Source organism: Musa acuminata, chromosome BXJ1-2 (assembly GCF_036884655.1).
Source record: "Musa acuminata AAA Group cultivar baxijiao chromosome BXJ1-2, Cavendish_Baxijiao_AAA, whole genome shotgun sequence".
Classification (NCBI taxonomy): Eukaryota; Viridiplantae; Streptophyta; class Magnoliopsida; order Zingiberales; family Musaceae; genus Musa; species Musa acuminata.
In genome coordinates, this window is record NC_088328.1 from 28,205,407 (window position 1) to 28,230,591 (window position 25,185).

Below are 25,185 nucleotides of genomic sequence, written 5' to 3' on the forward strand. Positions count from 1 at the left end.
GTTCACGAAAGCGAACTTGGTTTTGGGATATGAGTTCATAATGAAGATTAGAAACGAAGTCAAACAAGAAGATATTGTGAGAAAGAGAATCACCATCTTCCGCCATGAAGTCAAACGATAACCTGCCGCCATGAAAAGATACCACCGCTGGCCATGGGAGGCGCAGGCCATGAGCGCGAACGCACACAGCGGTAGCAGTAGTAAGGTTGCAATTGCTCCCATTATTTATGATCTGCATTTGAGAAAGAATAAAGGAGATGGTGATTTAATGATCGCTTTCACCATTAAATGAATAATTACAAACTTATGAATGATTTAATGATCTGTTTTTCCCTTTTCCTTTTTTGTTTCAAATTTGTCTTGATTTGATTCTTGTTAATTTTGTTTAAAGTTCTTTTATTTTCTTCAGTATTATTTATTATTATTATTATTATTATTATTATTATTATTATTTCAATTAGTATCTTTTATGAATATAATATCTCAATTAGTCTCATATCATAAATAAGTAAGATTAAAATTAATTTATAGAGACTCGATGAATATATTATTATTAAATTTAATTTAAATATTTTGATCAGAAAATGGATGGATCAGCCCATCAGGCCCAAATAGCGGATCACTTCAACAACTGCAAGGAGCCGTGGATGACGTCTATCTCAAATTCACCGAGGTTTTGGTGGTGATCGAAATGGCTAAGAGTGGGAGGAGGAGATCTGTTTCTACGAGGGAGCGATCTGCGAGGTTTGGGCCGTCTGTGAAGCGATCTACGAGGCTGAACTCCATCGATTAGATGGTCACTTCTCGAGGTAGGTCTCCTCCACGTTGTGATTCTACGATTCGACTCGAAACTTCTTTTTTTTTGTGTGCTTTAAAGCTGTGATCTTTGCTTCATTGTTCGGAGAAACTGCGCTCTTGTTTCGGACGAAACGTCGAACACTTCCCGCGCATAAGCTTCTTCTCGTTGTTGCTGTAAAGAAACAGATCAAAACCCATATAGGAGCGATCAACATTACGTTGCAAGCTTAACCTTAGTGTAGATGATACGATTGACATGCTAGAATAGCAAGGAAACTCGGTTAGATCAAACAGTTTCATGTCGACATGCGGCCATGAGTACCTCCAAACTTGGCAACGCATGTGATTCTTTTGTCCATTCCTATCAATTTCCATCGTGCACATGCAGGTTGGAACATCTTGGCGGCAACGCGAAACTTGCTGTCTCGATGTCAGCAGACATCCCCAAGTGTTCGCCATGTCCGTGAAAAGCGCCGTGGAAGGTGCCAAGGAAACATATCAACCAACCAAAGGGCATGGCCTTACCCTTCCTCTCTTTTCCGACGCATAAGGACCTCATATAGGAGGACCAGGCTCGCTTGTCTTATTTCAACTCTTTGGTTCTCCCACTGGTTTCCTTGGGGTGGAAGCATACAGTTTGACCTTATGGAGTATAGATGGTGAAGGCGTTTGTGTCGTCTACAGTCAGATCTGCTTGCCTGTTGCTGTCTAATAGTGTATTCATTCTGTATGCTGATTAGATAGTCCATTTTGTCAGGCCATAGATTTCAGTCCCCATTCAAACTTCTCGAGTATCCAAGACATGATCTGATCAATACTCTGTCGATTATTTATGGATGATTTGATGTTTTCTTTTGTGGTAATGAGATCAAAAGACACTTTTGTGGCACAAGAAAGCTGAGGAGGCAAAGCTTTTGATTCATGTAGAACTAGATTTCTTCTCAGGACATTTCTCCAACTCAAACATCATCGAACGGACAACTCTCACTTGTCTTTAGGAGCTCCTAGGCAACTTTTGGTGGCTTAGCAAGAGAAAGACTGAAAAATCCGTAGGAACTGTGATATCTGTAAGGACTAAATTAAGTTCCAGTGCAAACTGTACAACAATGGCAAGCTAACATCAGACAATAGAACTTGCCAATTTTTGGTGAACATGAAGAAATCATTAAGCTTTCTCTCAGAAGATAAATGAAAAGAGTGGGGGAACAAAATAAAAATCAGAGGAGAATATGGAAAGAAGTACATTCGTCATCCATGATTCACAGGCTTTATAAGAGGCTGTTGTGCAGTCTTTCCCCATTCTTCTGGTGGGCTCTTCACTTCCATCAGGAATGCTACCACCTCTTTCATGGTTGGACGCTCCAATGGGGATGAGTTCACGCAGAACATGGCTATTCCCAGTGTCTGTAGCATCTCCTGGACCATCTGGTTGGGCATTCCTTGTAGCTTTGGGTCCAAAATATTGATTGCGGGTTCAAAGCTTGCCATTTTCTTCTTCACCCATTCCACTATGTGAAGACCGTCGCCAACCATTGGCTCGATGGCGCTTCGCCCGCTTAGAATCTCTAGGAGGACCACACCGAAACTGTATACATCGCTCTTCTCTGTTATATTTGTTGTGTAGCCATACTCTGTCACAATGATCGGCAAATCATCAATATATCTACTCCTAGGACTTGATTTAAGACAAGAAGTATGAGTAGTAGCAAGTATAGATAGTGTTCAGAAGGATTTGTCAACAGAAGCCTCGTTAAAGTTATGTCAGAGCTATGGGTAAATAATAACTTTTTTGAGTATTAAGGATAATGAAACTCTCTTAGTCTTGAAACTTGTAAGATCAACACGAGAGAATTTGAACTCAATAGCAGTAAGAACAACATGACAATTGACTTAAGATGTTCTCATTTATGCAAAGAACGAAAACTCACCATAAACAACATTAAAGGGAACATCTTAATTGGAAAACATACTGAAGCAAAATTTCAAAGAACTGGCATCTTATCGATGAGAGCTTTACCTGGAGCTATGTATCCATATGAACCTGCTATCCTGGACATGGCATGGTGGAAGTTCGGTGAACTCATCAGCTTTGCCAAACCAAAATCAGCCAAATATGCTTCAAATTTTGAATCCAACAGTATATTGTTACACTTGACATCCCTGTGAAGGATGGCTGGGATGCAGTCGTGGTGGAGATATGCTAAACCTTGTGCCGATCCAAGTGCAATTCTATACCTTGTCTCCCAATCCAAATTCCTATTCTCTTGCAAAAGCTGTTGCAGATTTCCATTCGAGATATAATTGTAGAGAAGGAGCTTGACACACTTATTGGAACAATAACCCAGTAGCTTCACAATGTTGCGATGCCTGATATGCCCAAGAATCTGAATCTCGGACTCAAATGTGTCGATCAGTTCCTCTTCCTTCTTTGTTTTCCAAAGCTTCTTCACGGCAATGAGCTCCCCATTGGGCATCTCAGCCTTGTAAACGATCCCAGAGCAACCTTTTCCAATTACATTCTCATCCTTCAGGCACTGAAGAATGTTATCTACTGTAAAGTTTAGCTTCTGGAATGGGACGAAGGTCCATGGGTATGAGAACTCATCAGATATGGAGGATGATATGGTCAGTGCTTTTTCTGCCGCAAGCTTTCTGTTCCTGTTGACAAGAATCCATAATGCCACAAACAAGAGAGTGACAGAGCCTAAAATGACACAAACCAAAGCCACAGTTTTGATCGATCGAATAGCGGTTCTACGTATAAGGTCGGATGAACATGTGTAGCCATCAAAAGACTGACAGAGATCCGGGTTCTGAAAGTAGGAGTTGGAGGATAGAGTTCGAAAGAATGGAATGACAGGAATTGGTCCAGAGAAATTATTGACTGAGATGTTGAGAGAAGTGAGACTTGTGAGCAGGCCCAAGACTTCGATCCCTCCACCGAGCATGTTGCTCGAAAGATCCAATGATTCTAACTGCGTCAGACCAGACATCTCCTGTGGAAGTTCTCCGACCAACTTGTTGGAGCTCAAGTCCAAACTGATCGTCAGGCTTGTCAAGGAACCGATCTCGGGAGGAATAGGACCTGAGAGGCTATTACCACTCATATCGAGCAAGGTCAGCTTCTGCAGGTTCTTTATAGATGTTGGTAATAACCCAGTTAGCAGATTATTGTTCAGGATGAGCTTATTCAAGTAGCTGAAATTACCGAAACTTGCAGGAATTTCTCCAGTGAAGCTGTTCTCACTAAGGTCGAGCTGTTCTAAGTTCATCAGCTCTCCTAATTGAGGAGGGATTTCTCCGGTGATGTGATTATTATGGACGTCCAGAAGCTCCAAGACCGTGATGTTCGCAATCTCGGAAGGTAATTTCCCAGAGAAATGATTAGTATAAAGATCCAGAAACACAAGATTTTGCAGCTTACCGATCTCCTTTGGGATTTCACCAGAAAGCTGGTTCTCTCCAAGCCTCAATCTAACTAAAGATTGACAGTTTGCAACACTTGGTGGCAACCTTCCTGTCAAAGAATTCCCCAGCAGAAGCAGCTTGCTGAGCTTGTTCAGGCCAAAAATCTTCTCTGGGATAGCCCCTGTCAGCCTATTCTTCGACAGGTCGAGTGCATAGAGCTCTGTACAGTTGCCGAAGGATTGTGGAATGGCTCCTGTCAACGAGTTGCCCCACAAGAAGAGACTCTGTAGGGACTTCAAATCCCCAATCTGCCAAGGAAGAGACCCAGACAATGCATTTTTATCAAGCTGAAGTGTAGTCAAGCTGCTGCAGTTGCTCACTTCCTCTGGGATGGGGCCTGTGAGCATGTTATCAGAAAGACGGAGTTGTTCCAAGACTGCCAACCTCCCTAGCTCGCGGGGGATCTCCCCGGAGAGCTTGTTAGCAGAGAGGTCAAGAACCACCAATGCCGAGCAGTTGGCAAGCTCACCCGGGACCGTTCCTGTGAGTAGGTTCCCCCACAAGAGCAGGCTTGTGAGCTTCTGCAGCCTGCCCAATTCTGGTGGGATCAAACCGGCGATCTTGTTCATATGCAAGTAAAGGTTTCTCAACTCCGAGCATGAGCCTAACTCAGGCGGCACTGAACCAGAGATGTCGGTGTCGTAGAGAGCCAGTGTCTGGAGATTCACCAAGTTGCCAAACTCCGATGGGATTGTGCCGGAGAGGCCAGTGGCGGCGGCACCGAAGGTGGTGAGGTTGGTCATCAGGCCGAGTTGTGGAGGGAGCTGGCCGGTGAGGTAGGGATTGCCTCCGATGCGGAACTGTTGGAGAGAAAACAAAGAACCAAGCTGGGAGGGGATGGAGCCATTAAGGAGGTTGTCTTGGAGGCAGAGGACCTGGAGAGAGGTGAGGTTGGCAAGAGTTGCAGGAATAAGGCCAGACAGGCGGTTCGAGTTAAGGAGCAGGAACTGGAGAGAGGACATTGCTCCAAGCTGCGGCGGTATAGGGCCTGATAAGGAATTGGAGGAGAGATCGAGAAGGCGGAGTGAGGCAAGGGCGCCGAGCGACGGGGGGATGCTGCCGGAAATGTTGGCCGAGGAGAGGTTGAGGAGTTGGAGGGAGGTAAGGGAGGAGAGCTCAGGTGGAATGGAGGTGAGGTTGAGGAAGGTGTTTGGGAGGGAGAGAGAGATGACCCTGCCCTGAGGGGAGCAGGTGACCCCTTGCCAAGAGCAGGGGGTGGGGTGAGAGGGATCCCATGAGAGCAGGAGACCAGGGGAGGAGCTGGTGGAGGTTGTAGCTAACAAGGACAGGAGAGCCTTGCCATCAGGGGAAAGAGAGGTTATGGGGCTAATGGAACTGAGAATGGCCATTGACAAGAATGAGAAGAAGAGTGAGGTAATGGAAATGGTATTGACCTTCCTCATCTGGAGTGTGTTCCTTCAGCTCTTTTGTGCTTGTCTCAACCTCTTCTCTGACAGTGATGGAGGTCTAAAGTTCAGCAATGGACACCATTTGCAGCTTATCTGAAGTGCCTGCTCGAGTTCAGTGAAGAATGGTGGGAATGGAAGCAATGCATACAAGGGAGCAGGAGGACTATAGTTTCTCGACCACAACCAAGTGGGATGAGGCAAGAAGTCAGAATGCTTTGGATGGAAGCAATAGTTGCAAAGTCTTCAGAACACGTTCACAGAAGGCCAAATAGCATTACTGGAAGTGAAGGTGGTTTTCAGGACTTGAACAAGAGTGGTCAGGGTGCTACACTTGCAGCAGGCAAGACTACTTGAATGACTGTTGTGCCTCACTCCAAGTATGCACAAGGTTCTTCAATGGAAGATGATGCTGAAGCCGGTAGAGCTACAGGAATGAAGAACTGAATGATTGTTCTAAACACAGAATCTCAAATGTCTGGATAAGAAGAGATCCAAGATCTACTCACTTGGATTAAGGGTGAGGAACAGAACTGTAGTCCATGTGAGAGAGGTGTAGAAGAGAACTGAAGCTTGCTTCAACTCCACCGAAGTGCCTGCTGCTGCTCTTCTTCTACTACTGGTACTACTGATTTCCAAAACTCTTTAGACTAAAATACCGGAGACACCAACTCATCTTTCATTTGTGTGGTGTATATATATACGCCACTCTAAGCATCTTTAATGGGTGAAGGTAGTGTTGAGAGTGCAGTGTTTAGGGTTGGATAAGGATGATTCAGGAAGTAATGCGAATATCTTCTGATTTGTCTGGGAAAAATCTGACTTGGACCAAATATGATCATTGTCCCCCTCCACGTGAACCCAAGCCGCTTTATTTGTCCCTTGCTCCATGGGGGAGGGCACTATTAGGGTTGAGGTGAAAGGGGATGCCCTAACATTGCTGTCCCATTAGGCTAGTAGCATTAGTACTATTTGTTGGTGTTGGGGTTCTTTAGGGTAACCAAGCAGTGGATGCTGATAATCTCCATATTGGCACACGCTTTGATCATTAAGTCCAAGTGGGTTTTAGTTTTTTGAGCAGACATATCCTTGTGATTTGCTCAAGCTAAAAGAAAGACTAAAACTAAGGAAGTAGGAAGTCATTGCTGCAATAATAGGAAAAATAGGTAGAACCACTATATAATGTCAGTTAGTGATTTTTATAGGAGAAACAATGTCAATGAATGTTAAAATGTCTGGAACAGACAGAAGAAAAACAAATTTAATTAAATATCATGACCAGGAAAATCCTGTTTACTTATTATTTTTCTCTTAAAGTGTATAAAAATATATAGTGGAGGCATAAATCTAGGCTACAACAGACCCTTCTGATGGGCTTTGTGAAGTGGGCTTAACCAAGCAAGCCCACCTATTGATTGGGATTGCTACATCCAAGAACATAACCATGTATAGCCAATGAGACCTCTTATCCAAATCCCTAATCCCAAAACCCAAATCCCCAAACAACTCCGTTCCAAATGACCAAACTACCACCATTTTCACAAATCAAAACCCTAACACAAGGTCATTCAAGTCTTCTTCCTCTCCTTTGCATGTGTTGGTCCTGGCCATATGGGTCAGATTCTGACCATGCTGAGGCCACCCTCCTTGCCTTGGGAAGGGCAGATTTGATGATAATAGGAGCAAGGCAAAGCTTAGGGAGGTGTGATAAAGTAAAAGGACTCACACCACCCCTTGGAGTGGAGGGGAGCAAACCCCCACTTCAAGGTTTTGGGATGCTGAAATGGCACTAATCTTTATTCAGAGTCCCTCGAATTGTTTCATTTCTTAGGTTAAAGAAAGATTGTTCATGGGGTAAAAAGGGCTGGTAAAAGAGGTCAGAATCATAGCAAGCTGTCTTGTGGTTAGTTTAAGAAATTTGGAGGGGTTGGGTTTTCCAAGGTGGGAATAGTGGGTTCCTTTTGGGAATTGGACTCATCAACAAACAGGTTCTGAGATAAAAGAAAAAGGGTAGGAGTACTGCACACATCTTGGAAAGAAGGTTGATTTGGAAACATATTTGATCACATTGGGTGTGATTCATTGCATGTTTAGGCCCAGGTTTTACTTTCACCTTGCAAACCAGATTTTGGTTAAAAATTCCAAATGGTAGGAGCCAGCATTAGGATATATATATTAGGGTTCATTCTCCCATAATGTTTAGTACTATTTGACTTTGTTTGGTTCTCCTCCTTGCTTGTGCATAAAGTTTACCTCCATTAAGACCATGGTTGACAGTGTTGGCATCTGCACACAATTCATGACTTAGATCAGCAATAAAATGTTTCATTGAGTGATTCTTAAGACTAGTAATCCTTTTTGTTGTTGTTTAGGTATCAATTACTAATTTCAAAGTTTTGTGTGTTCTTCTTGTGACTTTTTGTTCATAAGAGTATACAATTTTCCTGGAATTGCTACTTGAAGCAGGGAATGAACTAAGATGTTGTGTAATGATAATTAATTATCTAGTAAATGAATGCACCAAAAGATTTATTTTTTTATAATTAAAAATACTGGTTATCTTCCATATGCTATAACATCACTAGGATTATACATTTGTACACATTGTGATATTTGGTCTACAAGTAGAGTCTTAGTACATGTACACCAACCTATGGTGACCTCTATAGCACCACTTCACTATGGGCATTTGTAGGAGGAGAGGCCAATTCAAATTGTCTTATAATATGCTCATAGGAAGAAGCCAAGCAACAATTGCAGGACATAACAACACTTGCTGATGGATTAAAAGATAGAGAGAGAGAGAGAGAGAGAGAGAGAGAGAGAGCAACACAGAGTGCTGCACTTAATTATAAATTATCCCATAATAAAATTCTAAACCCAAAATAACCAAATAAGTCCATTTAGCCTCCCTAGAGTTCCCTACTTCCAAGGAGCTATCTATCTACCTACAAAACCAACAAAGCTTAAACCATTGGAAACCAGAGGCATTTGTACTAATCCCGCTATAAACTAATTGTACTGAAGCATCAAAGGGAGCAGAACAAGAATCAAACCCTACTATCAAGTGAACTCATAGCCTTGCCAACAGTGGAGACTTTACTGCTTGGTGTCTGTCCATTCATTATTTTCTTGGCTCCTAGTGCAAGGTTGCTTTAACTAAACCTCCCTTATCATGTCACTTGAGTCATGGAGCCCCAAACCCTAATGGGTAGGTGGCTACCATAGTCCTCTGTGCTGCTGTCACATCTGATTTCAAATCCTCCAACCAAGTCATCCTTTTGTGCTGAAGTCTATGCATCAAATTCACAGTTTCATGAGCAGAACCCTAGGCAAGTGTTGTAACAGATGCATCCATCCTTCCTATGTTTTTACTAGTATAGGGTCAGGAGGAAATGGTACCAGGAGTTAATTCTGTTAATTAATTGACAGCTCTGTGACTATATTACCTAGGAACAAGGAAGAGAATGGTTTGCCATTTTACTCCCTCAGTAGTCGGATTTAGCAATAAAGAGTCACATATCAGGTTTCTAATTGCTCATACCATAAATCATGCAAGGCCTGCTTGATCATGTGTCCTGATCCACTTGGGCTAAGGCCCTAAATATCATTAAGACTATGCTCTTTGAGGTTGTATAGTGTGACTCATATATCAATCAAATCCTACTCTATATTTTATGTAGTACATTTAGATTATAATATTACAGTCTCCAGTTCTTGTTTCATCTATAAGATCAGCTCCCCTCTGTAAGATTTATTTATTATATATTTGGGCCATACAAATTTTTTTTTTTATAATAGTACATACATTCATTTATTATTTACTTATTAATTTAATAAAACATATATATATATATATATATATAGTTTTGAATAAATACTAAAAAAATTAAAAGGGTAAACTTATCACATAATATTCAATAGACTTTTAAAATATAATTTTACCAAACTATATTTTACATCAAATACACATTAAAATGTCATGAACAACGATTACTAATTCGATACCATACGCATCAAAATGCGAATTAGAGTCAAAGTCAGCGGTGGCATGATGGGCCGTGATGGAAACGGCACCCAGAAAGTAGCCAATTTGCTTTCCCAGTCCACCCCCAGTAAGCATCTTCTTAGGAAGAACACGAATCTGAGATGCACGCAGAGGACCAAGTTAATTTGACCAGTCCAGCTTTGTCTTTTGTGTTTAGTTGTAAACATGAAATCTTTAATTAAAACCTCTTCTACATAACCTTCGGACACCACAATGCAACCTACAGTGTTGGTTGTATCCATCGACAAGGAGAAGGAACATTAATGGCGTCTGCACAAAGCTCGTCCACTTGTATCCATTCGACTGCTGTATTGTATCAAGTCATTTATCTCGTTCACCACATACAAATGCGCCTCAGCTATTGTGGCTAATTCTCTAGACACGAAGCACTCCATTCTGACGATGGAGAGGAGATGGTAGGGTGAGATTGGATCTTTCTGCTTCAGGCAGTGATCTCTAATTCAACTCAACAGACTCCATGGATGTGGAGATGCAAGTAATCCAATCATGAACGTTAATTTACCCTTATTTTATGGCTGATCGATTTCTCTTTTAGATTTCTGATCTATTGCAGCGTCTAATCAGCTAGCTCTCTGACAAAGCAGGAAGTTCCCAACCATCTTCCAGTCTGTAAGATGGCACAAACAAAGCTTTATTATGTACATTCGAGATAAGAAACAGAAGAAATGAGATAACTGAGGAAGACGATTGCACCCCAACTCACCCGAGGCACCGTAACTCTGGATTCAAATTAGAGTAATACTGGGCTTAAATATATATTATTTATTTTAATTAATTATACTTAGTATTTCGATCTATATATTTTTAAAAAGTATATTAAATTTTTTATACTTACCGAAACATTTAATCCTTTTTTTTCGTGTCGTCAATTCTGCTGATTAAAATAGCGTATGTGCTATTGTTTATAAAAAATATTAAAATAAAATTTAAAAAGTAAATCTATAGTGCTATTCTTATCGTTCAAAAAAATCAGGAGAAAAAAAATGATTTTATTGGGTAATGAAATGAGATAGTGCTATTCAATTCTTTTATCTTTTTTCTCGTTGTTTTCCGAGATTTTATTATAAACTGAAGTATTCCATAGAAAAAATCTCTCTTGTGATATTGTCTTATCATCCAACTATTATAGAATTGTTAATTTTTTAACTGTTGTTTTCATAGAAATTAAAAAAAATTAATATAAATGAAAATAGTATTGTAAAATTATTTTTTAATTTGATTTTAGTATTATTTTTTGCATGTGATAGTATTTATGGTATTTTCGTCAGTAGAATTGATGATACAAGGAGAAATGAGATTAAATATTTTATTTTTAAAAGTATAAAGATTTTAATTTCTATGTAATTAATCATAAGGAATAACGTGTCATCAACCCATCACACGTTTAATCCAACGAAAATTTTTTATATCGGAGAGATGCCTTATCCACACACCGAACATGCCTTCCATCATTTATAAGGCGCCGGTCTCGGCTACCTGCCTTTTGATAGGACATCGCAGTCAGGTCGAAGCGGGTCCCGCTGTGGACCTCTATTCGTTCAGTAACGGGGCGGGTAGTTGAGCGGGTGCGCGAATGTAACGAAACGGTTGACGCTGGAGGACCGGCGATCGGTCAAGCAAAGGCAGCCGACTAATTCATCTTGACCGTGCGTTGGTGATCCGACGGAGAAGAGAGGACTTGATGCACGCCAGAAGGCGAAGCGTCCGTTGGTCTTCTCCGATGCCGCGCGACACTACGGGATTCGATGGTTCTAGAAAACAGACGAGGCGACGACGCCGCTGGACTAAGACCACCGCTGACCCTTCGTCTCGGTCGCAGGTGCGAAAGCCTCGAAGAGAAGAAAGGGGCCTCGATCGAGAGAGGGAGAGAGATCGAGTCGGAGCTTCGCGGCCCCTTCACGGTACGATCTCGGTCGCCTTCGTTTGATCCATTGGCTAATTTCCCCGTCCAAAGCCCTAAGTTTCGGTGTTGTCCGATTGATCTGTCAACCCTTGAATCCGATCTTTGCGTCGTGAATTCATCTTATCCGTTTTCGATCATTCATCATGCTTTCGGTTGTTACTCCATAAACTGAACTAAAAAAGATTGGTGATGTTCTTCTATGAGATCGTTTGTTCTCATGATGTGCAGAGCTCCCACTTCCAACACCGGAATTTAGGAGGTGATTCTATAGAAGATGAGTGTTGTTGGATTTGACGTTGGAAATGAGAGCTGCATTGTTGCTGTTGCCCGCCAACGCGGCATCGACGTGGTGCTCAATGACGAATCGAAGCGTGAGACTCCTGCCGTGGTCTGCTTTGGAGAGAAGCAGCGGTTCATCGGAACTGCTGGAGCGGCGTCCTCCATGATGAACCCCAAGAACACAGTTTCACAGATAAAGCGCCTCGTCGGCAGGAAATTTTCCGATCCCGAGCTCCAGAGGGATATCCAATCCCTTCCATTCAAGGTGACCGAAGGGCCAGATGGGTTCCCGCTAATCCATGTCAACTATCTTGGTGAGCAGAGGACCTTTACTCCAACCCAAATTCTTGCGATGGTTCTTTCCGACCTGAAGGGGATTGCCGAGAAGAATATGCATGCGGCTGTTGTGGATTGCTGCATAGGAATTCCAGTGTACTTTACTGATATCCAGAGAAGGGCAGTGCTGGATGCTGCCACCATTGCTGGATTGCATCCTCTCCAGTTGTTCCATGAGACCACTGCCACTGCATTGGCTTATGGTATCTATAAGACGGACTTCCCAGAGAATGATCAGCTGAATGTGGCTTTTGTTGATGTGGGTCATGCAAGCATGCAGGTCTGCGTTGCTGGGTTTAAGAAGGGGCAGCTGAAGATTTTGGCACATTCTTATGATCGGTCCCTTGGAGGGAGAGATTTTGATGAAATGCTTTTCAAGCACTTTGCTGCCAAATTCAAGGATGAATACAAGATCGATGTGTATCAGAATGTACGAGCTTGCCTCAGGCTTTGGGCAGCGTGTGAAAAGCTGAAAAAGGTTCTCAGTGCAAACCCAGACGCACCACTGAACATTGAGTGTTTGATGGATGAGAAGGATGTGAGAGGGTTTATCAAAAGGGAAGAATTTGAGCAGATCAGCGCCCCAATATTGGAACGAGTTAAACGGCCATTGGAGAAGGCACTTGTGGAAGCAGGGTTGAGTGTGGAGAATATTCACTCGGTTGAGGTTGTTGGGTCAGGTTCCCGAGTTCCAGCTATTATTAGAATCTTGACTGAGTTTTTCAGGAAAGAGCCTAGACGGACAATGAATGCAAGTGAGTGTGTTGCTCGAGGCTGTTCACTACAATGTGCCATCCTCAGTCCAACATTTAAAGTCCGGGAATTTCAGGTATCTATTTCTTCACTTCACTTGATCGAAGTTACGACCAAATCTGTTATATTTAGGCTATAATTATTAATTCACTTGATAAAAGATTTAGATTCGGAATTGTTTAGTAACTCTTAAGTTCTTTTGAACTTTTGGTTGCACAACCAATTTGCTGATTTAAACATTTGATTGTTTCTCTTGAGATATCTGTTAACTGTTACTTTTTGGGTACATATGATTGTTCTTGTAGGTCTGTAGTCGCTTTCTACTGAGGTGTATGAAGCTCTTGCATTTAATGTTATTTTGGATATGAAACAATATATAAACTGTCCTTGCTTGCTTGCACCCTATTTGTTGTTTCATTGTAAGATGGCTTAATTTCTTAACTTTTAGTTAAATTGTTATCTGTTGGTTTTAAAGTCGAGGTTTTTAACTTCTTTTCTTGAAAAAAAGAAGTCTTAAGTGATAATATGTTGCACACCTTAGGGCTCCTTTTTTTTGTCTTCACTGGCTCAAGTATCCCTTAGACATCTTTTGTCTTGTGTTGCACACCTTGCGCAATGAAATGTGTTTAAAGGACTCTTAAGTGATAATAAATCAACAAGGGGACATAAGTAGGAATAAACAAAAAACTGGTGCCTTTGATGGGAAATTGTCCATGAAGATGATTGATTAGAAAGAATATTATAAGCAATAATCTCGTTACAGGATTGGTCAACTCTGTCACTTTAACTGTCTGATTATCAACTCATATTACTTGTTTAATATTTCATTTAATTAACAATTACTCAGGTGCATTGCCATCTAATTAACAACTTCTCGTGTGTGATGGCTGTGGTACATTGCACTCTCAACAAAGCTGTTATGCAATATTTGTTGTGTATCTTGTCTAAATTTGAAGTGATCTGTGTGGTTTTGTCCAACTTTGTACAGCTATGAGGGCTTTGGTTCTATTTAATTTTGTGTTTGATTGCATTTGTGTTCCACAAAGTCTCAAAAAGAAAAGGGTGGTCCGGTGCACAAAGCACCCATCAGTGTGGTGTATGGGAGACTGCAAAATTAACCTGAAAGCAAAGAGGCTGTTTGCCTGACTCATGCCCAAGCCACCCAAGTAGAAAAGGGACCACCTTATTGTGGTATTAAGGTTCACCCTCTTGTATTCTTCAGTTAGTTATCATAAGCAAATTATTAGATGGGGAAGAAAATGGAATGTGAAAAATAGTTGGTTCTTTATGAATAGTACGTGGGATACAAATACATTTGAGTAAATGCTTACTGATTTGATTTATTATCATTGTCCAAGTATCAACTAATGTGGTTTAAATGCCTGCTGGTTGTCATACTTTTTGTCTTCATGTAACCAATGTTATTATCTTTCTGCTGGTGGTTGTTTCAGCAATTCTTTTATTTATCTGTGCGAATCTTTTTTCTGAGGTGTGTGTGTGTCAGCTTTTTTTGTATATGTTTCTGTATACCGGTGCTTGTGAATATGCTTGAACATACGGCTTCTTGTCTTTGACATGTGTTATTTCTATGTTTAAAGGTTCATGAGAGTTTCCCCTTGTCAATAGCATTGTCATGGAAAGGATCTACCCCTGATTCCCAGAATGGAGAATCAGAAAGTCAACAGAGTTCAGTCGTGTTTCCCAAGGGAAATCCAATCCCTAGTGTCAAAGCTCTTACGTTTTATAGATCTAATACTTTTACAGTCGATATCATTTACACTGATGGTGGTGATTTGCAAGTTCCATCAAAGATTAGCACATATGCGGTAACTCTCATCTACCTATATATCCCACTGAAATATTCCTTTTTTTCCTTTTCTTTGTGTTTGTTTACAATCATGAATCTTGTTGGACAGATTGGTCCTTTCCAATCTGGCAAAGGTGGGATTGTGAAGTTGAAAGTAAAAGTTCGGATGAATCTTCATGGAATTGTTTCTGTTGAATCAGCCACTGTAAGTCATGAGAAAGAAGTTGCTGTTCTTGCTGACAGTCAGTCGTGAACTTCGGGCTTTTTCTAAATAAATAAATGTGCCCTGTTCTTTGCAGATGTTGGAAGAAGAAGAAGTTGATGTTCCAGTGTCAAGCGCTACAGAGCTAACAATGGAGGCTACAAATATGGACATGGATGAAGCAACAAATGATTCCTCCAAAATTGAAAATGATGTAAACATGCAGGAAGCTAAAGGTTCGGTTGGTAATTCTAGTGGTGGGATTGAGAATGGGACATCAGAGATCGAGGAAAACGCTGTGAGGATGGAGACAGATACCAAGGTTTGTATATCTTAGCTTGCTCGTCTTGTTACCATTGGTTATTTATGGGTCTTTAAAAGCTTCAAAAAAAATTATACAAAAAGATGAAAAGAAAATTTTGCACTTTTTTTTTCTGTGGATCTTTTGCATTAACATCATATAGCAAGACATCGTTTACTAAGCTGAGAGAGAATTTATTTTGCACTTTTATCATACTATTAGTTTGAAGGTCAATATAAGATTGGAAAGGAATGACAATGGACAATTTTTTGTCATTGACAGAGAAAACACCAAGCAACAATTAATGAGAGAACAGAGAATAATGTGTCAATGAATTCTCATGGAAACTCTAAAATCTGTGACACTTGAAAAGAGTAAAAAGTTCACTTCAAGTGGATGCTTGAGCACAGAACGAGTTCTACTGAAAATCCTGGAAGTTGCTAAATTCTAAGAAAAAAAGAAATTGAGGTCACTAGAATGACAGATAATTATAGTTTTACAAATTCCAGATCAGTCAGCATCAATTTCAAGTTGTTCAACAAGCAAGAGAGGATTACCTTTTGTTTGCTCTAGGAACGGTAGAAAGTCATCATAAAAAAGGTGCACAGCATTTGTTGTAGACTTGGGTACACAATTTTGGTGAGAACAGTTGTAGTTCCAGAACTGTAAATATGGACATGATATATAAAGGTTAATTTGGGTTTTTTCTTCCATGTGTTGATTTGTTGTTTGTGGATTAACTAGACTATGCTTGAGTGGACCACCATAACTGTGGAGAATTGTTGAGGTTGGTGAGTAGAATTCCATATATTCTTCCACAAGATTTTCTTAGAAACTAAACTGGCATTAGCATTTATTGTTTTCTTTTTAAGGTACCTTTCAATAGGATCACCTATATCACGTTTTTGATAATATACAGCGAGGCCAAAAATAATCTTGAATTAAGAAAATAAAATGATCCTGTTATGGGCCATAGATGACTGTCTTTGTTGTGCTTTGGCTAATTAGCAACATTATTATTGAATGAAGTCCGAGCATAAGATGTGTATATTGTCTTCTTCATAGATAAAAGCATTTGTAATTGTTGAAGTTCACTTCTTTTTTCTTTCTTTGTTGATCATGGCACCTTTTGCTTTTCAACTAATTATAAATTTTTAATTGTTAACCATTGGAATTAATTGTTGTTGCTCTTAATTATACAATTCTTGAATAAATCACTTGTTATAAGAATTAAAAAATAATAATAATAAGATTGTCAATTACAAACAGTTGCTGATTACTCAGTGGTTGAGCTTCAGCTTTTGGTACTTTATTGGGGTGACCTTTACATCTATAGTATTCTCTCTTTGGATCTTTTTGTATGTTAGTTGTAGCTATGTTTGTTCCTTAAATTAACTCTGTAATATATAAATTCTCATTCTTTTACTACCACCATGTATCATGGAACCATTTCATGCCACCGATGGTTTGAGATGCACATATCATGGGACCATTTCTAGCCTTTTGACTTGGTGTTGTGATTTGAGCTGAAGATTATGTGTTGTGCAGGTGGAAGTTCCTAGAAAGGTCAAGAAAACCAACGTTCCCATAACTGAATTGGTTTATGGTGGGATGTTAGCTGAAGAATTGCAAAAAGCAGTTGAGAAAGAGTTTGAGATGGCTCTCCAAGACAAGGTGATGGAAGAAACTAAGGACAGGAAAAACACTGTGGAGGCATATGTGTATGACATGCGAAACAAGGTATGGTATTTCTTTTTCATCTTTCCAATGTGGATTCGGCCTTTTTAATTTGAACTGATCCTAAATTCTTGATATGCAGCTGCATGACAAATATCAGGACTTTGTAACATCAACAGAGAAGGAAGAGTTTATTGCAAAGCTACAGGAAGTTGAGGATTGGTTGTATGAAGATGGAGAGGATGAAACAAAGGGTGTTTATGTTGCTAAGCTTGAGGAGCTCAAAAAGGTATATGGTTGCATTGGGACGTAGCATGCAACTTAAGAAAATGGCAGCTGTTTGATGCTTCTGATAATGCCTTGTCTTGTTTCAGACAGGTGATCCGATTGAAGAGCGTTACAGGGAGTGGGCAGAGAGAGGTCCTGCTATTGATCAACTTGTTTATTGCATTAATAGTTTCAGAGAAGCAGCATTGTCCAGTGATCCTAGATTTGATCACATTAATATAACTGAAAAGCAGAAGGTAAATGTACAAGAGTATATCTTCTTTTCACCCAACTAGCTTTTTATTTTGGTTATGATGGTATTCTTTTTGTCAAGGACCTTGAAATTTCTTGCTCTTAGCTGTAGATAGGAAGATGCCTAGAGCTAGATTGTTATCGTATATGAAAAAACCTGAGATCTGTAGTTAAAATTATAGATTTCACATGTTCTCATTTAATGACCAGGGACAATGATCGTTTTCATTTGTGCACTATTGTGGTCAGATTAATACTTATTGCAAGTGTTGATCTTGATCCAGCACAGGGAATTAGATTACAATAGCTAGTGTTATTGATGATAATTAATAGAGATTCTGTTGTAACATACCTGGTTTGTTGATTGTTAAATAGGTGATTAATGAGTGTGGTGGAGTAGAAGCATGGCTAAGGGAGAAGCAGAAGCTGCAGGATGCTTTACCCAAATCTGCCACTCAGGTTCTTCTTTCTGCAGATCTGAAGAGAAAAGCTGAAACATTAGACAGGTAAAGTACATCAGTTTGTTTCACCTTTTATGAAGTGAAAGATATTTACCTTGGATTATTATTATTATTTTTTTCATGCCAAGGCTATGAATTGTGATGCTAGGCAATTAAAGTTTATTTGTAGACAGTTTAAATGAGATCTGCCTTGGGTTTAAGGATAGGTTTTCCGCATGCATGATGTTCTATCATACTTTTGCTAGTTCTCTTCAATTGTATATAGGCTTGTCACTAATCGATAAAAATGTTAATAGCAGTCCTATATCTTGGTGTATGAAGAGATGCTCAATCAATTTTAGATTCCTATTTCTGTTGGCTATATCTAAAATATATATTTTAATCTGAGCAACTTACACAGCTTACCTAGACTGTGATATATCTCTCTGAAATTAATGACCATAGATATATCCGTACAGGTTTTGCAAGCCAATAATGACAAAGCCAAAGCCACCTCCAGCCAAGCCACAACTCCCTCTAACTGAGATGCCAGCAGCTCAACCCCAAACCGGTGAGCAGCAGCATATGGGAAATCGCACTGCTGACGGTAGCAGTTAGGTGCCGCCAACAACAGCTCCTGATTCAATGGACACTGACAAATCAGAGGCTGAATCTGCGGCATAAAGAGTATTTAGAAGCAGTTCCAGACTACTAATTGTTTGGGTTGGAGCCATATGAGATGATATGTATGGTGGTCATCTACACATTATTGTAGCAAAATTTAGTCATGCGAAAATGAGTGGAAAGAGATCTACAGATTCTGAGTGGGTCCTTTGGGTCTTATGCTGGTGGATTGGTTTCTCCAGTTGCAATATGCCAATTTTGTCAATTGACTACACGGTTAAGTTATTGCTTCTATTGTGCTTATTACCCTGCCGATATATGAGTAGACACAGGCCGGCCTTACTATTGATTTGAAGGGGAGGTACCTCGTCGAGTCTCTTATCCTTCATAGACAGGAACTCATCCAATGACCTGTGTGAACTTTGGATGGCTACTGTGTTTTACATATAGAGACTGATCATGACCTCAAATTAAAATAAGAAGCTGTTTCTTCACATAGCCCTAAAAGACCATTTTTTATCTTAGAAAAGTACAAAAATAAGATGAAGTGATATGTTCATCAAATCGTCAAACCTTTCTTTGAAGTCTTAAAAGGTCAAAATATACGAGGAAACCACATGCAACATCTCCGTGGCCATATAATAAGCCCAGAACCACAAATACGATTATGTTATTCTATAAACAATTTGGTCAAGAAAAGGAGTGCCACAGAACTGATCAGCAAAGTTCCGGAGTATTTTTTTTTAGGGAAAATTATTAACTACTCAATTACAGAATTGAAACATACAAAAGTGTCAAGTTGAGCAGGCTTTTCAGCCCATTCGATGACATGCTCATGGTGGAGGCCTCTAGAGGCAAAAACTAACATAGAGAGTTGCCATACTACTCTATCAGCGAAGTCTATATTTTCCAAGTTAAATAGACAATACATATTCTTGTAATCAAATAGAACAACAGAGATCAGATAATCCAAAGATCATACAAAAAAATCGACCAGTGGTGGTAAAAGTCAACTAGATACCACGATTTATGTTATAGCGGATCGTATTCATCATGAAAGTCATAGTATAACTACATTCAAAATACAGTTATTTTTGACATGAACGAGGTACTCGTGGGCAAATTCAATTATGTAATGATACGTAAAACTCAAGACACATTTCGCAATGTTCATGTTATGATATGAATAGCTCTGATAACTACCATGTATGGCAACAGAAAGAGGGGTTCTGCGTAACCAGTATAGCACAATAACCATGTTGCACGTGCGTGACAAAGCAAAGCTCTTAAACGACCTCAGGGCCATTGAATATCTGCAGCACAGCAATAGCTGTTTTCTGCATATGTTCTTTCGCTTCCTCCAGTGCTTTACCCCTGACTTCCACCGACTCCTTGCATTTCTCTATCTCTTCCTTTATCTCTGCAGAACTTTGCTCGATCTCACTGTTTGAGTTAAATGTTTTTACTAACATGTCTAAGAGAACACAGAACACTACACCCCTGCTATAATATTACTGAAGGTACTATATTTATTATCCAACGCCGCACATCAAATGTTTTCACTGACATGTCAGAAAGCCACAAAGAACAATGCATCCCTGTTATGGTATTATTGAAGGGACCACACGTAATTCTCAACTCCAGCATACGAAGGTCTTACACTAAGATTAGGCATATCAAGTACTCTTACTGGATTAGCTTAATTTGAGATTTGGCATGAGAAGTACGGGGTACCTTGAACAGGTTCTTCTTTAAGATCAGTTGACATAGCCTTGACGCTCTACTAAGTGAATAACTTGGCAATGAAACTCATATTTTCCAGTAAACTGTTCATTTGTCTAATTGTAATATTGTAGGGTGCAAACATCTTCTAATTTTCTATAGCGAAAAAGTAGATATAGCTGATAAAAAGTCTCACCTAGTCATTTTAAGCATGCTCTGCATAGCTTCTTGCACTTGCTGCCACGTATCTGCATTCACCAAGATGTGACAATTTTAAAGTCATGTAACAAGATTATAAAGGTAACAACACTCATGTCAACAGGGCTAATTATATATTATTAACCTCTAGTTAGATTCCTTAGTATTTCGATTCATAGATTTAAAAAAATTATATTAGAATCCCTGTAATTATGAAGATGAAATATTTAGTTCCATTTATCTTAACGTTATCAGTTTTATTGACAAAAGTACGAAAACGATAAACAAAAAAATAATTTCAACATCCTAGTTATGTTATCAGGGGTGGCGGGCGGCGACACCGCTAAAGGTCACGAGTGACTATCGTGGATGAAGAGGAAGAGTGATAGCAAGATGCGAGGCAAAGGGAGAGGAGGAAGAGGACGACGCAGATGCAGAGCATCTGCATCGACACCAATGCAGTTGCTAATGATGCTGACGTAAATGCAGAGCAACGAAAAGGTCGCTTGACATCTGCATCTATGTTGACGTCTACATCGACACTGACTACCGAGCGATGCTGACACAGATGCAGAAGTAGTGAAAGGATCACTCGACATCTACGTCGACACTGACTCAAATGCAGAGTAATGCCGCTCTACATCTGCATCTGTGTCGGTGCTGACGTAATTGTATAGCGATACTGGTGCAGATGTATAGGATCGACATCTGCATCCTACTCCTCTCCCTTTACCTCAACTTTCACTGTAACTCTTCCTTCTTATCCATAATAAATTTTTTAAATTTAGAGATTAAAATATTAAAATTATTTAGATACAAGAGATAACATGTAATTAGCCCGATAGAGAACGAGAGATCATAAAGGAAAGCTGATGCTTCACGAGGTTCAAAAGATGAATACGCGTGTTTTACATTCAAACAGAAAAGGATAGGTAGAGCCTATCAGAACATATTTCGTTAAAGGTAATGAAAGCGTATAAAAGAGAATCATGTTCTGGTCAATAGAAGTTTCGAGCCTTTTGACACCTAACCACCCTCTTCACCAATCTCTCAGATATAACTCCTCTCTGTTTGCAGAACAAACGACCTCAGGATTGGAGCCCGGCCATTTAGTTTTGAGGATTATTGGCTGAAAAGCCCTCATCTTTCGATACATCAGAGTTAAAACGCCGGTGGACAAAGAAATCAATGGTTAGATACATAGATTAATGACGCTACAGGCAACATCAAAAGAGAACAGAGCCTTCACAACAACGAATCAACGTTGTATCCTCGACTCAAATAAGAACCATATGACCTACTGCTCGCTGAGCATACTCATCGGAAAGAGGTTCAAAGCACGCCGGACCAAAGAAGGCGACCAGAATACCATGCACTTCAACAAAATGGCCAGTGGAAAATGGAACACGAACTGGATTATTAAGGCACGCACTCCAACATGTCGCTCACCGGCCACTCCAACGTAAGTGACGAACTAAATTAACTTTCTTCCAAAACATCTTTGTTGTTAGCACTTCTTGCCACATAATCCTCTTTATCCGAAACGTTATTATCGGTTCATCCTCATTTCTCTAAGAAATATAGCATTCAAATAAGAATTTCTTCGCATAATAATCGGATTAAGATCTCATGATGGATCTGTTTTCTCTCTTGCAAATGCTTTCCAAAAATTACATCTAGAATACCTAGAAATTCCAGATAAATTTCCAACCAGCAGAGTCGAGTAACATGGATAATTAAGCAGTAAAAGATGTAAGCAAGGGCTTCGATATAATATTCATCAGAATCTATTTTTGGAAAACCTCTCTCGAATCTGAACTAGAAGAACGCGTAAAATTTAGAGGTAATTATATATCAGTCAAGAAATTGAGGAAGGCCTCGTTGAGGAGCAGATTAGTATCGGGTGTGCATATGGCATGCAAATATCCATCAAATTTACAACACAAATTGAACGAGGTGAACCATTTCTTCCATCCTGAATCGAAAACTAGTGATCTAGGAGATGTATGAAATCGCAGAGCGATTCCTACCCCGATTCTCCAGCGATCTACTGATTTAAGCAAGACGACGACACAAACATGTAGGGTTTAGGGGGAGAGGAGATTCTACCGAAGAGGATCGCCGAGATGTGGGATTCGGCTTCAGGATTGGCGAGGGCTTCCCGCGGAGAAGAAGAGGAGGAAGGGCTCGCAGCGATCGCCTTCGCGTGATCCATGTCGTGGCGAAACAGAAAGGTGAAGGGGGGAGACGAGCGAAGAGCGGCTATTTATACTCGTTCGCTTTAGGAGGGAAATAATATTTGAAAATATTCGGAGTTGCAGTTGATCCCACGGTGTGGGTTGAAACAACCACTTGTAGCTTAATCCTGACCGTTCAAATCAAAGAGATGTTCATTCGTGGACGATCGTGTCGCGACAGCCGGACAACTTAAGAACCGAAGAATGCTGCTGGTCCTTAGGAAATAATATTATTTTAATTACCATATTTTTTTCTCCAAATAATTTGATTTGTAAAGTAATAAATAATCTTAATATTGTTATAATCGAGTAGGTACTAAGATGGGATGAATTAGTGCAGTGGATAAGAACGTTGGCTTGAAATTTCTTCGTACGATAAAAATTGATCTCGGAAGATAACTTGGAATTGAATGCTTATTTGTAAGCGTAGTGAAAGCAAAGTAAGAAAAAAGTAAAGCAATTGTAAAGTAAGTAAATGATAATAATAGAAATACACACAGATTTATAGTGGTTCGATCATTATGACCTACATTCACTCTCGATTCCTCTTCACTCGAGGCCATCGGTTTCCACTACCGATTTTCTTTCAACGAGCGAAGATCAATTATCATTTTACACTTGATTCTCCTTTTGATAGGTTTATGATAGAACATTTACACCCCCACTTACTCCTCTCTTAAACAACACTAACACATATAGCTTTTAGATGAGTTCTCATAAGATTACAATAGTGTTTTTCTACTTTTTTTACTCTCAATTCTTCTGTGTGTTAACCAAGGATAAGAGAAGTATTTATAGGCTTCAAGTGGATTCAAACTTCGAGCCTAAAAGTGTCTCATCTTTGGTTTTCGTGGTACTGGTGGTATCATTGCCTACAGCACTGACACTGGACAGTATCATTGCTCAGTTTAGCGATACCACCGCCTGACAGTCTCTCGAAGACTATGTCTGAGTGGTACCACCACCCAAACTGACGGTACCATTGTCTGACACAATCTTAGATACTGTGTCACGACGATTCTACCCGTTGGGTCACTGTTTAAGCCTTTTACTTGGCCTAATACAACTTAAACTTAGGCTCAATTGGTCCCTAATTAAGTTGGTCTAATTATATTTTAAATCAACTTAATTAGACTCTTAACTAACTCGATCTATACATAATCGATTATAAGTGAATCCTATATTGTCCGACATATCATTGGTTTCTTCCGGTGCTTTGTTCGATCTTTTGATACGTCATCCTCTCTTTCGGTGTATTGCCCAACCAGCATGTTGTCTTCTCGCAACATCCGATCTCCTTGGCACAATGTCTAATCTTTTTGCCCTGATACCCGAATTCACGGATCGGAGCATTCTGCTGATACATCGACCAATCCTCTGACTTGACCTCCAATCTTCTGATATGTTTGCTCTCACTCAATATCTGATTCCTCCTGCTTTAATTGATTTACCTTTTTCGATCGAAGCTAGTCCTGTATCACTTAAACGCACATTAGATGATAAACATATTTTATCATCAAAATCTAAAATTCAACAAATATTGGAACAAAATTTGCTTTATAAAAACTCATACGGACTGAGAAATATCGTTAAGATATATCTTATGAATAGTTTTTGTGTGAACACTAGTGCCATTATGTTGACCAAATACCATCTCGATCATGTGAATCTCGGAGAATTAGTTGAAAAAAAATATATTTGTTACTGGTTTAAGGTTCCGAGATATTATTACATAAATGAAGGATCTTAAATTTAATTAAATATTATTAATATCTATAAGTACTTTAAAAGTCATCCTTAGATTTAGTATATGTTAGAATTAGGATTAAAACTAGTGCGAGAGATTGCACAAAGGATTTAAAGTTGGGTGGCTTAGGTTTCGATTAACTTAAGATAAATAATTTTTAATTTTGTTTTTTCTTATTCAAGTGCGAAATTTGATTTTCTTATAGGAATAGGCATAATCACCTTAATTTTTTGTTTTCTTTTTTAGTTTGAAACCAAAAGAAAGTATCAAAGAATAATATATTAAAATAAATAAAAAAATCAATATAAAATTAATGTAACTTGACACTACTTATGTATCTGAAGGCAAAAAAAATCAATTTTTTAATATATAAGAAAAAAAAACTAATATAATAAAATTAAATCTAACTGAATGTGGAAGTCTTCTATCCCAACAAATATAAAAATAATACTATATTCACTTTAATGTGATAGAAAAAATAGTTACAAAATAAAAATAAAACTTGAACAAAAAAAAAAAATCTTCTAACAAGTTAAATGTGACAATTTTATTAAAGTCAAGGGAGTTTTCTCTTTTCTTTTCATTTAGGACTTCCATTGACTTCAAACCAATAAGGCAAAGTTCAAATGCTGTTACCTTCTGTTCCTCGTCTTTGTCAAATTTCCTATGTTAGTAGTTTCGCCTCAAATGATTCCAATG

At 39.4% G+C, this 25,185-nt stretch overlaps 3 protein-coding genes and 1 long non-coding RNA gene across 5 annotated transcripts; 2 read left to right on the top strand and 2 right to left on the bottom strand.

Annotated features, from left to right (window-relative positions):
- Positions 1-1,862: 1,862 nt before the first annotated feature.
- LOC135607398 (LRR receptor-like serine/threonine-protein kinase RGI5) lies at positions 1,863-5,669 on the bottom strand. The gene is made up of 2 exons (XM_065099189.1): positions 2,816-5,669; positions 1,863-2,429 (listed from the first exon to the last, which is right to left on the bottom strand). Exons 1-2 carry the CDS (start codon positions 5,667-5,669, stop codon positions 2,047-2,049), a joined length of 3,237 nt encoding a protein of 1,078 aa, XP_064955261.1. The 3' UTR covers positions 1,863-2,046.
- LOC135607405 (uncharacterized) lies at positions 3,785-6,354 on the top strand. Its single transcript, XR_010485173.1, has 3 exons — positions 3,785-3,915; positions 4,019-4,162; positions 4,247-6,354. It is a non-coding gene; the product is annotated as an uncharacterized LOC135607405 (long non-coding RNA).
- Positions 6,355-11,455: 5,101 nt separating this feature from the next.
- On the top strand, positions 11,456-18,885 carry LOC135607409 (heat shock 70 kDa protein 14-like). Of its 2 annotated transcripts, none has more exons than XM_065099217.1 (10): positions 11,456-11,642; positions 11,873-13,088; positions 14,611-14,838; positions 14,929-15,024; positions 15,119-15,343; positions 16,871-17,062; positions 17,142-17,288; positions 17,374-17,523; positions 17,894-18,024; positions 18,424-18,885. In XM_065099217.1, exons 2-10 carry the CDS (start codon positions 11,919-11,921, stop codon positions 18,452-18,454), a joined length of 2,370 nt encoding a protein of 789 aa, XP_064955289.1. In that variant the 5' UTR covers positions 11,456-11,642; positions 11,873-11,918; the 3' UTR covers positions 18,455-18,885. The 2 variants fall into 2 exon arrangements, with proteins under 2 accessions (XP_064955289.1, XP_064955281.1); XM_065099209.1 differs by having other exon boundaries at positions 11,457-11,642; positions 18,438-18,885.
- An 820-nt stretch (positions 18,886-19,705) lies between these two features.
- Positions 19,706-22,717, bottom strand: LOC135613088 (uncharacterized). The gene is made up of 3 exons (XM_065110079.1): positions 22,612-22,717; positions 20,501-20,552; positions 19,706-20,025 (listed from the first exon to the last, which is right to left on the bottom strand). Exons 1-3 carry the CDS (start codon positions 22,715-22,717, stop codon positions 19,869-19,871), a joined length of 315 nt encoding a protein of 104 aa, XP_064966151.1. The 3' UTR covers positions 19,706-19,868.
- Between the last annotated feature and the right edge of the window lie 2,468 nt (positions 22,718-25,185).

Bases quoted from the DNA above. Each gene is read 5' to 3' on its own strand.
- LOC135613088 (XM_065110079.1), bottom strand. From the start codon at position 22,717: ATGGATCACGCGAAGGCGATCGCTGCGAGCCCTTCCTCCTCTTCTTCT. The intron at 20,553-22,611 runs GTAGAATCTCCT...TGGTGAATGCAG, and splicing joins CATCTCGGCGATCCTCTTCG to ATACGTGGCAGCAAGTGCAA. The intron at 20,026-20,500 runs GTGAGACTTTTT...TAACTCAAACAG, and splicing joins AGCATGCTTAAAATGACTAG to TGAGATCGAGCAAAGTTCTG.
- LOC135607409 (XM_065099209.1), top strand. From the start codon at position 11,919: ATGAGTGTTGTTGGATTTGACGTTGGAAATGAGAGCTGCATTGTTGCT. The intron at 15,344-16,870 runs GTTTGTATATCT...TGTGTTGTGCAG, and splicing joins GGATGGAGACAGATACCAAG to GTGGAAGTTCCTAGAAAGGT. The intron at 17,289-17,373 runs GTATATGGTTGC...GTCTTGTTTCAG, and splicing joins AGCTTGAGGAGCTCAAAAAG to ACAGGTGATCCGATTGAAGA.
- LOC135607398 (XM_065099189.1), bottom strand. From the start codon at position 5,669: ATGAGGAAGGTCAATACCATTTCCATTACCTCACTCTTCTTCTCATTC. The intron at 2,430-2,815 runs GTAAAGCTCTCA...TCATTGTGACAG, and splicing joins ATATGGATACATAGCTCCAG to AGTATGGCTACACAACAAAT.